A 15732-nucleotide genomic window follows, 5' to 3' on the forward strand; every position below is an offset into this window, starting at 1 on the left:
GGACGACAAAAATTTGCTTCAACCGACTTCGAGAGGGACCAAAAAGCTTTACTACCACGTGGATAGGATGCTAATTTGGCCCCAATGCGATTGGTGCGGTTAAAACAAGCGTTCTTCAAAACCTTCTTGTAGGATTTAGCGGCAAGGTTGAAAGCTCTCTTCTTCGTGCTGATATCCGGGGCTTTTGCAGTGCGGGCTTCTGCCCACGCTACAAAAGCTGAGTTTTTGTGTGCCGCTGCAAGGGCACATTCTGTGTTGAACCACCGGGGAACTTTGCTATCTAATGATACGTCAGCGTATGGTATGAAGTACTCCATCGCTTGACGTATCACTTCCGAAATGGCTTGTTCACAGCTTGATGGATCACTAGAAGAGAAGCAAATTTGCCGCCAGGGGTACGATGCGAAGAAGTGCCGCATCTCATCCCAATCTGCCGACTTGTATCGCCACACCCGTCTTGTTCCGGTGGGACCAGAGTCAAGAGGGTGATAGTTCGATACCGCCTTTACCACACAGTGGTCAGAAGAGCCCAGAGGGGCCGCAACTGACACTGAGAACCGGTCTGGGTCAGTAGTTAGCAGAAGGTCCAAACAATTAGGTGTGTGACCGTCAACGTCGGGAACTCGAGTTGCTTCTTGGACCAGTTGAGAGAGATCTAGCGACAGGGCAAATTTAAGCGCCTCTCTCCCGGCATGGTCAGTATTCTGGTATGGGAACAACCAATCCTGGTGGTGAGCGTTAAAGTCCCCCAGAAATACTATTTGAGCACTCGGATATCGACGCTGAACGGTATCAGTCGTCTCGCTGAGATAGTCGAACAGCCGAGTTGTTTCCTGGTCACCGCTGTGCGACCGGTAGATGCAGGCATATACGGTCTGCTCCACGCCTGTGTCTAATAAGCACCACATAATTGAAAAATTGGGTACCTCAAGGTTACGGAGACGCTGGCAGCAGATGTCACTGCGAGCATACATACAGACCCCAGCGCGCGGTTTGAAATTATGCTCCAGTGAATACCCGGGGTACTGTAGGTACGCTACATCTGCTGGTTTTTTTATCTGCGTCTCCGTAAGAAAAAGCAAATGCGGCTTCTCTGGTTTTTTGGTGGTGGTTTTAATTGATTTTTCTCACCAACTGTACCCAGTATACTTTGCATTGTTCATAAAGATTTTCCTTCTCATTCCCAATTCACTTTTAACCTTAACTTGGTAGAGCGAGCTTAGATAAACCGTGAAAATATGTTTAGACATTTAAACATGATGTGTTTAATTTTTCCCTTTTTAAGTTTAATTTCCGTAGTGTTAGGGGCGGCCAAAGATAACTATAAAGATCAATGTAAGTATCTGACATTATGTACATCTATCATAGTGTGTATGTCTGTCTGTCTGCTACGTTTTCACGGCCCAACCGCTGAACCGATTTTAATGAAATTTGGCACAGACTTGAGATACATCCCGGGGAAGGACATAGGCTACTTTTTATCCCGGAAATTCAAAGAGTTCCTTCGGGATAAAAAACCGATATCATCGCCAGCGAAGCCGCGGGCATTCTCTAGTACTAAACTATAAGAAGATTCCCGGAAATTAGTCCACAGAGATTCAAGTGTTTTTTTTAAATCCGTGGGAACACTGTTTTTCGCGATAGAATAGAATAGACATTTTTACGGTTTCGTACCTCAAAACGAAAAACGGAACCCTTATCACTTTGTTGTCTGTCTGTCAGTCTGTCGTATCTGTCAAGAAAACCAATAGGATATTCCCGTTGACCTAGAATCACGGGCAGGTAGATAGATCTTATAGCACAAGCAAAGAAACAATCCGAAAACCGTGAATTAGTGGTTACATCACGAAAAAAATAATTAAAATGTGTTCATTAGCAAATAAAGAATTAGTATTGGACTTTGAGTGACGGTAACTTGTAATGATTCATGTATGTGTACGTAATTTGCACGCCATTTCCATGGCAAATGTGGTGATACTAATATAAAATTGTAATTACAGATTTTTATTTATTTTTATGCATAATAGTTTTCGAATTATCGTGCAAAATATCGTAAAAAATACTCACGTACAGAACCCTCGCAATTTTTATTTAAAAAAAAACTTTTGTTCACAGTTTGCATGGACCCGCGTACCATGGAGAAACACGCGGCGTACTCGGAGTGGCCAGATTCGTACTCCTGCACGAGACATAGATGCCAACCCGGGGGGCGGAACCTAGCTATTTACACTGTGGGGTATGTAACTCCGTCCTCACCTATGGTGCTGAAACGTGGACACTGACAAATGGCCTTGTTCACAAATTCAAAGTTGCTCAGCGAGCTATGGAGAGGGCTATGTTAGGAGTTTCACTGAGGGATAACATCCGAAATGAGGAGATCCGCAGGAGAACCAAGGTCACTGACATAGCCCAAACTATTAGCAAGCTGAAGTGGCAGTGGGCAGGCCATGCCTGTCGTAGAGGCGATGGCCGTTGGAGCCGGAAAGTCCTTGAGTGGAGACCGCGTTTAAGCAAACGTAGTGTGGGACGCCCTCCAGCACGATGGACCGACGATATAAAGCGGCTGGTGGGAAGTGGCTGGAAGAGGAAGGCTGAGGACCGGGTGTGGTGGCGCTCTTTAGGGAAGGCCTATGTCCAACAGTGGAAGTCCACAGGCTGACGATGATGATGATGATGATGATGATGTATGTAATTCCGGGTACTTTTAAAAAACCGGCCAAGTGTGAGCCATACTCGCGCACCGAGGGGTCCGTACTCGGCATATTTTCCGACCTTTTGCAAGATAAATCAAAAACTTTTTATGCATAAAAATAAATTAAAATCTTTTCTAAAATGTACAGGTAAAGCCCTTTCATATATGATACCCCACTCAGTATAGTTATCTTACTATGAAAATTTAAACCCCTTATTATTTTTGTGATGTAACCACAAATTCACGGTTTTCGAATTTTGCCCTTTATTTGTGCTATAAGACCTCTATCTACCTGTCAAACATGATTCTAAGTCAACGGGTCTAAGTCAACCCTATAGGTTTCTTGACAAACACGACAGATAGACAAACAGACAGACAGACAGACGGACGGAGCCGCTGGATTCAGGCGGCGCAACAATATGTTTTATTCTACTTGCTTCTCTTCTTGTTTTTATAGATGTAAGCGGGTTGAGGCGCCGGAATCGGCCATCGAGTGTGAAGAGGTTGTGGAAGACACCAACATGCAGTTCCCGTACTGCTGCACTCGATTACGGTCAGAACTTCATTGTATTAGGCAAATATGTTAAAAAACCGGCCAAGTGCGAGTCAGACTCGCGCACTGAGGGTTCCGTACTCGGGTATTTTTTCCAACATTTTGCACGATAAATCAAAAACTATTATGCATAAAAATAAATGAAAATCTGTTTTAGAATGTACAGGTAAAGCCCTATAGGTATACCTCAAGAATCTCGGTAGCAATGGCTCGAGATAGGCGATGACCGTTGGAGCCGGAAAATCCTTGAGTGGAGACCGCGTATTTAGCAAGCGTAGTGTGGGACGCCCTCCAGCACGATGGACCGACGATATAAAGCGGCTGGCGGGAAGTGGCTGGATGAGGAAGGCTGAGGACCGGGTGTGGTGGCGCTCTTTAAGGAAGGCCTATGTCCAACAGTGGACGTCCACAGGCTGATGATGAGGATGATGATGAATTGCTCGAGAAATAAAGTATTTTTAACCCCCGACCCAAAAAGTGGGGTGTTTTAAGTTTGACGTGTGTATCTGTGTATCTGTCTGTGGCATCGTAGCTCCAAAACTAATGAACCGATTTTAATTTTAATTTTGTGTTTGAAAGTTGGCTTGATCGAGAGTGTTCTTAGCTATAATTCAAGAAAATCGGTTCAGCCGTTTGAAAGTTATCAGCTTTTTTCTAGTTACTGTAACCTTCCTAGCCTGTTATTAATTTTTAATTTACACTTTTTTTTTTTTTAATTGAAAATATTACAATAAAATTTAAAGCTAGCCTTATCTAATTACTATACAAATCATGCCCGCGTGGAATGGTGCCAAGAATACTGGCTGCATTTCCGCGTTGGACAGCCAGGCTGATCCGTTGCGCAAAAAATGAGCCAATTTAAAATTGTGTCAAACAGATGTCTGGTGGTGGTGAGAGGAGAGGTGTGGACGCGAGTGCTGGGCCAGCCGTGGGAAACGCTGCCCGCCGCGCCCTGGAGCCACATGTACAAGATGAAGAAGCCACCGCCCGCTGATAACGCCTTCAACAAGTAAGAATCCTGATAGTTTCAGAAGGTTTACCTAGATATTTAGGAGCCGACTGAAATCTGAAAAGTCAGCGGTAAGTGATCAAACCCCACCCCACTATTGTCGTACCCACTCCTAGCACAAGCTTTACGCTTAGTTGGAGGGCAAAAGGGAATGTTAGTCGTGATTAAAATGGCTAATATCCGCGTGGGTTAAGATTTTTAAAAATCCAGTAGGAACTCATTGGTTTTCCGGGATAAAAAGTATCCTGAATCACTTTCAAAGTGTTAAACTCTTCAGTTTTAAAAAAAATACCTCACTCCATTGTTCTTCTGTTGAGGCATGATTGAAGGACAGACCAACGATCAAACACACTTTCGCATTGGGTACTGATATTTGATCATCATTGCGTGAAAACTTCATTTAATTTTGTGAAGCTCTATGTTCGTATTAAAATATTATAAATGCAAAAGTGTGTACGAGTATGTCTGTTCGTCTTTTACAGTTTAGGTTTAGAATTGGAGAGACGTGGAGAAGGAGATAGAATGCCCACCCACTTTTTATTCTGGAAAATTAGTTCCCGTGGGATTTTCAAAAAGTGAACTTTACTTTAGTGAAAGTTACTGAAGTGAAGTGGTGAAGGTATATTATGTCAGCTGATACTTCACACTAATATTATAAAGGCGAAAGTTTGTGTGTGTCTATGTGTGTGTGTGTGTGTGTGTGTATGTTTGTTACTCCTTCACGTAAAAACTACTGGACGGATTGCGCTGAAATTTGGAATGGAGATAGATAATATCCTGGATTAGCACATAGGCTACTTTGTATCTCGGAAAATCAAAGAGTTCCCACGGATTTCGGAAAGCCTAAATCCACGCGGGCGAAGTCGCGGGCATCGGCTAGTTACTAATAATTACCTACCATATAAATTATTTATTTCCGCAGAAACGTAGAAGTGAAAGGCCCTGTCTACGAGCTACAATCGGAGAACGATAACGATCGCGACAAAGTGTTGCGCGCGACCAAGAAGTCAGCACCAGCAACTGATATCAACGACCCGGCCGCCGCCGCTCGCGCTGTACCTTCTCCTGATATTGTGGTACCTAATGATTTTACTTAAGACCGATTCACACCCATTGCGTACACGTGACACGTGCGTAGTGACGCGCGTAAACCCCTAACCCCCCGTCCACACACTGCCCGTGTGGCATGGGAAGAAGCGAAGAACTGAGGCAGAGACGTAGTGTGGCCGCGTTACTCGCGTGTTCCTCGTTCACGCCCATCGCTCCCTATTTTGTCGGTAAGTATGCAATAGCGCGCACGCTGCCACCGTTTCGACGTCCATCGCGTTGCAAAGGCAAGCAAGTAGCGACTTAGTGCGGCGAGTAGAGTAATTGCGCGAGTAGAGCAGTGTGTGGACGGGGGGTAACACACCGGGTTACGCTTACGTCACGCTTTACGCAAGCGGTGTGCCATGTTTCATACAGTTCCATACATTACAACGCAATGGTACGCGCTACGTCTACGCTTACGCAGCCTGTGTGAACGAGCTATTATTTTTACGGCGTCGTGCCTACCTTAAAAGTCGAAGCGCAGGATATGGAACGCTATCCAACGTCAGTTTTTAGGGTTCCGTACCTCAAAAGGAAAAACGGAACCCTTATAGGATCACTTTGTTGTCTGTCCGTCTGTTTTTTCCCTCCAATTTTAATATTGGTACTTTCCAAGTTAAGATCTTAATTGGTGGATACTGATTGTGTCTTTTTGAAGTAATTCAAGTAATTTACTGTCTATTTCAGATTGCTTTAGCAACACCAAATGATGAGAAGAAAAATAATAAAAATGAGATGCCGAGGTAAATATTCATTCTATCATTTTATACTTGACTCAAAGACGTATACTATCAATCTTTCTATGTATCGTTTTCCTCATTGCTGAGGGTAGTGACCCCTTTCTATTAGTTACATAATGGTAAGCAACCTACGAAGTTGGACATCAAATTTAAAAAAAAGCTAAATTCAAAATATATTTATTCAATTAGACTTTTACAACTACTATTCGTCGTCAAAAGTATCTACCACTGGTTCGGAATGCCTTTCCTACCGACAAGAACCAGCAAGAAACTCGGCGGTTGCTCTTTTCAAAAAATTGATATGTTATAAAGGTAATTGAAGTCCTGCGCATTGCTGGAGCGAGCAAATCCACGCACTTTTATCATTTACATAATCTTCGATTGTATAATATGCTTTTTCATCGAATCCTCTTACATAATATATTAATATCAGTCAGTATTATTATAATAGGACTTCGTCTGTGTTGGTGTTAGCTGGCGGGCGTGCTCTGCCTTTTTGGAATGTTATTTTTTTGTTTTTGTTAAAACTGACTGGAAAGCGCTCTAAGGGGGTGCCGTGCGTGTGTCGGCGAGCGCCGGCACAGACGGGGTCCATACTTGTATAGTTTAACTAACTTATTACAAATAACTACAAATTTGACGTTGGCTAATCTTTGTAAAGCCAGACGAGAGAGAAAAAAAAGAAAATTATCATAATATAAATAGCACAACTCAGTTAATTCAATGCGTATTCATTTTTCAAGGCACAATAAGTTTAAAACTTCAAGTGACCCTAACGATGAAAATGAGGAACCAGACAAGGAGCATTTCGACATCGAAATTGATGACGGACCTGGACACGAGAAGGTAACGCTATTTTTAGGGTTCTGTACCTTAAAAGGAAAAACGGAACTGTCAGATAGCTGTCTGTTCGTCCGTCCATCCGTCGTGTCTGTCAAGAAAACCTATAGGGTACTTCCCGTTGACCTAGAATTATGAAATTTGGCAGGTAGGCAGGTCTTAGCACAAGTAAAGGAAGGAATCCGAAATCCGTTTTTCAGCCAGAAACCCAATTGTGGAATTCTTCGTAATTATAACATTTAATCAACTAGAGGATGCCCGCGACTTCATCCGCGTGGATTTAGATTTTTATAGATCCCGTGGGAACTGTTTGATTTTCCGGGATAAAAAGCTGCCTATTTCGATTACAGGGACGCAAGATACTTCGGTACCTTTCATAAAAATCGGTTAAGTGGATGAGTCTTTAGGAATCCCGCGGGAACTCTTTGATTTTACGGGATAAAAAGTAGCCATGTCCGTCCCTGGGATATAAGCTAACCCTGTACCAAATTTCGTCAGAAGCGGTTACACTGTTGGGCCGTGAAAAGGTAACAGACAGATAGGCAGACAGACACACTTTCGCAATTATAATATTAGTGGATTATTTAGTAACGTAATTGTATAACTTAGATGTCGAATTACTCTTTCAGACATCATGGTCAGCAATTCCTCAGAGTCAGTGGAATGTACACGATCCCGCCATGGATGAAGAAAGTCAACACATTGTGGTAAGTTTCTACTTAAAATATTTTTTTTTTGAAAACTTAATATTTATTACTAGACTAGCTGATGCCCACAGCTTCGCCCGCGTGGATTTAGGTTTTTAAAAATCCCGTGGGAACGGCCAAATTTTTCATAGGACAGTATCGCAAAGTCGATCGATTAAAAAAAAATACGCAAATCGGTTCAGTTTCGGAGATTTCGGTATACATAGGCAGAAAAACACAACTCCTTTTTGAAAGTTGGTTAAAAAGTAGCCTATGTTACACCCTGAATAATCCTCTACTTGTCTGTGAAAGTCCCGTCAAAATCGGTTCAGCCGTTCCGAAGATTAGCCCGTTCAAACAGACAAAAATTTTAAAAACGTGTGATTCAGTTAGGGTATCGTTCAAATAGCCATAATATGAGCTTAATATGAGTTAGTTATTTCGAAATTACAGAGAGACACTCCAATTTTATTTATTAGTATATATAGTATAGAAAATGCCTACGACTTCATCCGCGTGGATTTAGGTTTTTTAAAATCCCATTGGAACTTTTTGCTTTTCCGGGATGAAAAGTACCATATGTGTTAAACCAGGGTATAGTCTTTCTTCATTTCTTTCAGACAAACCCGTCTAGAAGTTTTTGTGTGAAAGAGTAACAAACATACACACACAAACATACATACACACAAACTTTCGCCTTTATAATATTAGTGTGAAGTGTGATAGTGTGATTAGTATGAAGTGTAATTAGTGTGAAGTGTGATAGTGTGATGTGAAGTGTGATGTTAATTGTTTTTTGCTTCATCCAGGCTCCTGTTGATAAAAAAGAGAAGCCATCAGGTCTCCAAGCGCTGGTAGATGCGATTGGCAACAGAATGAGAGACATAGAGAACGTGGTGCAGAAGATGAGCGAAAAAGTGCATAATAAACCTGAGAACGAAATCGTTAGTGGAGAAACAAGGTGAGAACTTTTTTTATACGTAAAAACTAAATCAAAATCGGTTCATTCGTTTAGGAGCTACGGTGCTACAGACAGATACATAGCTACACACGTCAAACTTATAACACCCCTCGTTTTCGATGATGTTCAATACCGAACATTTGGTACAATACCTGATTGTTGTTAACGTTTTCAAGAGTATAAAGTACTAGCTGATGCCCGCAGCTTCGCCCGCGTGGATTGGTCAGATCCCCTGCAGCATCAGGATTGAGGAGTTGGACTCCAAATTTTTTATGAAACAATGTCGCAAAGTTCCTCTATCGATTAAAAAAGAAATGACGCAAATCGGTTCAGAAATCTCGGACATTTCGGTGTACATAGGTAGAAAAACACAACTCCCTTTTTGAAAGTCGGTTAAAAAAGTAGCCTATGTTACGCCCTGGTCAATCCTCTACTTGCCTGTGAAAGTCCCGTCAAAATCGGTTCAGCCGTTCCAAAGATTAGCCTTTTCAAACAGACAGACAGACAGACAGACAGACAGACAGACAAAAATTTTTAAAACGTGTGATTCAGTTATGGTATCGTTCAAATAACCATATGAGCTTAATATGAGGTAGTTATTTCGAAATTACAGACAGACACTCCAATTTTATTTATTAGTATAGATTAAAAAAATACACAGTAGGTACTTACTGTAGTTAACTAACTAATAATAGTAATTTTGAAATAAAAAATAATCCTTTTATTATTTAATGTTGCATATTTTGACACTATACGTGCATATTTTAAGCATTTTAAATGCATATTTGCATGCATATTTTAAGCTTTTTATGTTGCATATATATAATCCGGTCTCTACACTTGTTATACATATCTTAAAATTTTAGGTCTGACAGCGAGGCACCAACTAAACATCAGAAATCTGAGGAAAAGGGACATGGCAGAGATAATATCGAGAAAGTAAAGAAACCAAGCTCAGATGGCGAACATTATAAAAGGTAAGAATTTCTATTGTGACTCAAATAAGTACGAAAGAGTTGAGGAAATCCGTATAACAAGCTCCGCCTCGCCCACGCTTGACCGGTGGGCTAGCTCAAAAACTTACTGGTTAACAAGTGTAAATTAAAAATTTATAACACCCCCGACAAGTGAAGGTTAAAGTAACTAGAAAAGACCGAAAAGACCTGATAACTTTCAAACGGCTGAACTGATTTTCTTGGACTATTCCGCGCCTACGATCTAATGATCTAAAGTATCTGAGTTTTCCAAAACATCATTTTCAAATAAATAATTATGTATTTAGGCGCAACGTCTATCTTGACAGCTTGACATTTATCAATTGACATAATATTATGAACCTAACGGTTATCTAACCTTCTTTTCTGCAAGAAAACTAGAAAAGAGCTGATAACTCTTAAACGGCTGAACCAATTTTTTTGGATTATAGCTAAGAACACTCTCGATCAAGCCACCTTTCAAACAAAAAAAAGTAAATTAAAATCGGTTCATTCGTTTAGGCGCTACGATGCCACAGACAGATACACAGATACACAGATACACAGACACACAGATACACAGATACACACGTCAAACTTATAACACCCCTCTTTTTGGGTCGGGGGTTAAAAATATGATATTATATTAAGTACCATAATACGTACTGTAACTGTATTTAAACAATAAATACTGATAACAACGATTTATACAAGTGTAAATTAAAATTTTATAACACCCCCGACAAGTGAAGGTTACAGTAACTAGAAAAGAGCTGATAACTTTCAAACGGCTGAACCAATTTTCTTGGATTATAGCTAAGAGCTACCATTCGAACAAAAAAAAACTAAATTAAAATCGGTTCATTAGTTTAGGAGCTACGATGCCACAGACAGATACATACACAGATACACAGATACACATTACACACGTCAAACTTATAACACCCCTCTTTTTGGGTTGGGGGTTAAAAGCAGTTTGTGAGCTATGACCAAAACAAACGAACATGTATTGGGTTTTACTTTCACGGTTTACTGCGATGTTTTAGCTCGAAAAAGAAAATATATTTCATACACCCAAAATATGTACGGAACCGGAGTCCCGACTCACACTTGACCGGTTCTTTCTGTCTCGGTAGATTCTCTGTCAAGAACCGCGGTAGCAAATACCTCCGTAACATCGACGTCACCAGCGAGCAACCAATCATCGTTGAAGACACCAATCTCAATGGTTACTTCAGTGACGCTAGCAATAGCGTTATGAGGAGCAGCTTGCCAAAGGTAACTATCCAATCCAATCCAATCCATCAGCCTGTAAGCGTCCACCGCTGGACATAGGCCTTTCCAAGAGCGCGCCACCAAACACGGTCCTCCGCCTTCCTCATCCACCCGCTCCCCGCCACCTTCTTCAGGTCATCGGTCCAGCGGGCTGGAGGTAACTAGTAATCTGTCAAATCCTTTGTCTAGATGGATGGTCTAGACTCTAGACCATTAGACCACGAGAGACTCGACGGTGGTTTACGTTGGCGTGACAAAAAAATGGAGGTTCACAATTCGTAATTGGAGGTCCACGAAAATTTATCTGCTTTCGATAGCGAAGAACTAATTAATACATATATATAGAACATAATATTTTAAGAAGCTCAGCGACTGTTACTTGTAACAAGTGTAAATTAAAAATTTATAACACCCCGACAAGTGAAAGTTACAGTAACTAGAAAAGAGCTGATAACTTTCAAACGGCTGAACCGATTTTCTTGGATTATAGCTAAGAGCACATTCAATCAAGCCACCTTTTAAACAAAAAAAGTAAATTGAAATCGGTCCATTAGTTTAGGAGCTACGATGCCACAGACAGATACACACGTCAAACTTTTAACACCCCTCTTTTTGGGTGGGGGGTTAAAAACTTGCATATTCCATATTTCTATAGTTAGATCTAATCTTCACATTTTTTGTCGAGTTTTGGGAATATGGTAGAAAGGTAGCTGCGGGGGGTCCCGGAACCACCTAAATCTTGAAGTCTATGTCTAAATCTATGAGAAAAAAATCATGGGAACATCTGGTCTAGACTTTGCCGCGTCTTGCTATGGCACTTTTAAAGAAACTATACTAGCAAGTTTATTAGGTATAGTAACTTAAGTATTTAAAAAAACATTTCAATATCACTTGCTTTAACGGTGAAGGAAAACATCGTGAGGAAACCTGCATGGCAGACTATGACCTACACCCTTCTCACTGAGAAGAGACCCGTAGGTACTCAGTAGTGGGCCGGTAATGGGTTGATCATGATGAAATGTCTTTGACATTAAAGGCCGATTCACACCATTTGCGTACACGTGACGCGCGTAAACCCCTAACACACCAGGTTACGCATACGTCCACGCTTTACGCAAGCGGTGTGCCATGTTTCATACAGTTCCATACGCAACGCAATGGTACGCGCTACGTCTGCGCTTACGCAGCCTGTGTGAACGAGCTATTAAATCTAGTTATTCTGTTACCAGGAGCCAGGTGCAGTACTGACTTATATGGCGCCGGTGGACAGCCGCCGCAGAACTCATGACCATTCCGTTTCCGAGGAAGGGGACAAGAAACATAAAAAACACACACACAAGAAGAAGCACAAGGTATTGACAAAGTTTTCAGTATAGACCGTTACCTCTGCTGTTGAAACCAGCCCAGTGAGAAGAAAGATTTTGACGTGACAATGTCTTATAATTCGATAGAGCCGGCTGCACGCACGAAAAAACATGACTCATGCGGCGTTACCTCGCTCTGAGGCGTTCCATGTAAGGCTTGAAGTGCAAGCGAGAGCGCGGAACGAGCGACAAAGAAGCACAATCGGCCTTTGTTGTCACGTTCAACTATCGTCATTAAACCGACTTCACAGACAACCAATTTTTTTTTCTCTGGGCTGATTTCCGCACTTATCCATATCCGTCTGTTGTGCGTTGCCGAGGGCCAGCATAGATTTATTACTCGTTTTCAGTAGATAGGTTTTTACAAGGAACCAAAAGCTTAATTTGATAACTATAATCAAACGAAAATCCGTTGATTTTTTTTGAATCCTTTGACTTTGGTTTAACGGATTATAGCAAGTTAAACTTTTGGTTCCTTATATATCACTAGCCGATGCCCGCGACTTCGCCCGCGTGGATTTAGATTTTTCGAAATCCCGTGGGAACTCTTTGATTTTCCGGGATTAAAAGTAGCCTATGTGCTAATCCAGGATATTATCTATCTCCATTTTAAATTTCAGCCAAATCCGTCCAGTAGTTTTTGCGTGAAGGAGTAACAAACATACACACACACACACACACACACACACATACAAACTTTCGCCTTTATAATATTAGTGTGATGTGATGAACTTCCGCAAAATAACGCCTGCTTCTGTAATAGGTAGATAGGTTTTTGATCCCTCAATTTTTGTGGTGCCTCAAAGGAAAAAAACAACTATAGGATTACTTCGTTGTCTGTCTATCTATCTGTTGTGTCTGTCAATACAAGAAAATCAAAGCCTGTAGGGTACTTCCCGTCGACCTAGAATCATTTTGACCTGCAGCTATTAGCGCCAAAATAGTGAAAATCAATTTGCTTCAAAAACAAGTTGGCAATCGCAAGCTGTGATAGCCTAGTGGTTAGAACGTCCGCCTCCTAATCGGAGGTTGGGGGTTCGATCCCGGGCACGCACCACTAACTTTTCAGTTATGTGCGTTTTAAGCAATTAAAATATCACTAGCTTTAACGGTGAAGGAAAACATCGTGAGGAAACCTGCATGTCTGAGAGTTCCCCATGTTCTCAAAGGTGTGTGAAGTCTGCCAATCCGCATTGGGCCAGCGTGGCAGACTATGGCCTAAACCCTTCTCATTCTGAGAGGAGACCCGTACTCAGTAGTGGGGCGGAAATGGGTTGATTATTGATGATCATGATGAATCGCAAGTCCAGCGTATAGCGTACAATACCCGGCAAGAAATATTGCACATCGAACTTTAGAAAGGGATTTCAGTTTCGTAGAGCGTCGTCTCTCTCACTCATGTGTCGGTCTCAACGACAGAGACAACGCTCTACAAAACCGTTATTTCTTTTAAAGTTCGATGTCCAATATTTCCTGCCGCGTACTGTACCTACTTGTATTATTACTACTTACCTACTAGAAGTCAGTGTATTAGATACACCTATGCTGCAAGATTGTACCTACCTATTCATAAATGTTATCTCCTAACGCTAGAAAAAAAAAATTGGTTGTCTGTAAAGTCGGTTTACTGACGATAGTTGAACGTGACAACAAAGGCCGATTGTGCTTCTTTGTCGCTCGTTCCGCGCTCTCGCTTGCACTTCAAGCCTTACATGGAACGCCTCAGAGCGAGGTATCGCCGCATGAGTCATGTTTTTTCGTGCGTGCAGCCGGCTCTATCGAATTATAAGACGTTGTCACGCCAAAAAAGATTCACCTCAAACATCTTTTCAACAGGGCAAAGGTCACAAGAAACATCACAATAAAGAAGAGAAGAAACAAGACAACGCACTGGTGTCTGCAGAATTAGACAAGAACCCCGCGTCATTAGAAGATAGTAGATCTAACCTTTGAATCACTATTGTCTCTCTCTTTAGAGCCTCGATAGCTCAACGGTTGAGGAGCGGACTGAATTCCGAAAGGTCGGCGGTTCAAACCCCACCTGTTGCACTATTGTCGGACCCACTCCTGGAACAAGCTTTACGCTTAATTGGAGGGGAAATAGGAGTTAGTCATGATTAGCATGGCTAATATTCTTAATGTGGAATCAATTTCCATCGGCGGTGTTCCTACTAGATTACAACATGGGGTTATTCAAGGGGTGGTTCCTATGGTGCTGCAAAATATGATCATCAAACTATTATGGGTTGCTTGTAAACGATCACTATAATGATAAGGTCGCCCTTTGTTTGTAAATCTTTCCTGTATTTTTAACCCCCGACCCCAAAATAGGGTTGTTATAAGATTGACGTGTGTATCTGTGTATCTATCTGTGGCATCGTAGCTCCTAAACTAATGAACCGATTTTAATTTAGTTTATTTTGTTTGAAAAGTGGCTTTAGCTATAATCCAAGAAAATCGGTTCAGCCGTTTGAAAGTTATCAGCTCTTTTCTAGTTACTGTAACCTTCACTTGTCGGGGGTGTTATTTTTTAATTTACACTTGTAAGCAATGAAGTGGTTTAAATAAAATAAAATAAATATTAGATAAAATAAGTAGGTAGGTTATTTTAATCATGTTAATTTGATGAATAGCGTTGAATTTATGTATTTATAAATTGCTCTGTTATACATCGAAAAATTAAACCATTTTTGAAATATATTTGTTTTGATTTAGTATCCTCCCCTCCTGGCAAAATACAAAAATGTTACTACCTATGGCAAAATCATTTAGCATTCCCGTACAATGCTGTAATAGGTTGTAGCTGATAAGGGGTGTGGATATAAAAAACCTGCCAAGTGCGAGTCGGACTCGACCGGTCGGGTTCCGTACTTGGGTATTTTGATTTTGCTCGATAAATCAAAAAATATCATGCATAAAAATAAATAAAAATCTGTTTTAAAATGTACAGGTAATACTTTCATACGATACCCGACATGGTATAATTATCTTATTTTGATAATTGAAACACATTTTAATATTTTTTTCGTGATATAACCACAAATTCACGGTTTCCGGACTTTTTCTTGTATTTGTGCTATAAGACCTAGCTACCTGCATAATTCTAGATCAACGGGAAGTACCCTATAGGTTTTCTTGACAGACACGACAGACGGACAACAAAGTGATCCTAATGGGGTTCCGTTTTTCTTTTTGAGGTACGGAACCCTAAAAAGCTGCTCACACTCCCTCCAAGTTATCTTGCTTCCATCTTAGACTGTATCATCACTTACCACCAGGAGAAATCGCAGGCAAAGGGCGTTGCTTATAATGAAATAAAAAAAATACTATCTCTATTATAATAATAGAGCCTCGATAGCTCAACGGTTGAGGAGCGGACTGAATTCCGAAAGGTCGGCGGTTCAAACCCCACCCGTTGCACTATTGTCGCACCCACTCCTGGCACAAGCTTTACGCTTCATTGGAGGGGAAATGGGATTGGGAGTATTAGTCATGATTAGCATGGCTAATATTCTTTAAAAAAATATATAGTGTGTGACAGGTTGAGTC

The 15732-nt window shown here is 41.2% G+C and overlaps 1 protein-coding gene across 2 annotated transcripts; it reads left to right on the forward strand.

The window, feature by feature from the left end:
* The first annotated feature begins 1154 nt into the window (after positions 1 to 1154).
* LOC123879166 lies at positions 1155 to 14212 on the forward strand. Of its 2 annotated transcripts, none has more exons than XM_045926749.1 (13): positions 1155 to 1335; positions 2116 to 2236; positions 3150 to 3245; positions 4123 to 4254; positions 5177 to 5330; positions 6031 to 6086; positions 6827 to 6929; positions 7553 to 7630; positions 8419 to 8570; positions 9437 to 9547; positions 10678 to 10822; positions 12049 to 12171; positions 14020 to 14212. In XM_045926749.1, exons 1-13 carry the CDS (start codon positions 1239 to 1241, stop codon positions 14134 to 14136), a joined length of 1485 nt encoding a protein of 494 aa, XP_045782705.1. In that variant the 5' UTR covers positions 1155 to 1238; the 3' UTR covers positions 14137 to 14212. The 2 variants fall into 2 exon arrangements, with proteins under 2 accessions (XP_045782705.1, XP_045782706.1); XM_045926750.1 differs by having other exon boundaries at positions 10681 to 10822.
* The last annotated feature ends 1520 nt before the right edge of the window (positions 14213 to 15732 follow it).

Source organism: Maniola jurtina, chromosome 27 (assembly GCF_905333055.1).
Source record: "Maniola jurtina chromosome 27, ilManJurt1.1, whole genome shotgun sequence".
In the NCBI taxonomy this organism is placed as follows: Eukaryota; Metazoa; Arthropoda; class Insecta; order Lepidoptera; family Nymphalidae; genus Maniola; species Maniola jurtina.

Excerpts from the sequence above, each read along its gene's own strand:
- LOC123879166 (XM_045926749.1), top strand. The coding sequence starts at position 1,239 with ATGTTTAGACATTTAAACATGATGTGTTTAATTTTTCCCTTTTTAAGT. Across the intron at positions 6,930-7,552 it reads ACGGACCTGGACACGAGAAG|ACATCATGGTCAGCAATTCC; the intron begins GTAACGCTATTT and ends TTACTCTTTCAG. Across the intron at positions 8,571-9,436 it reads ATCGTTAGTGGAGAAACAAG|GTCTGACAGCGAGGCACCAA; the intron begins GTGAGAACTTTT and ends TTAAAATTTTAG.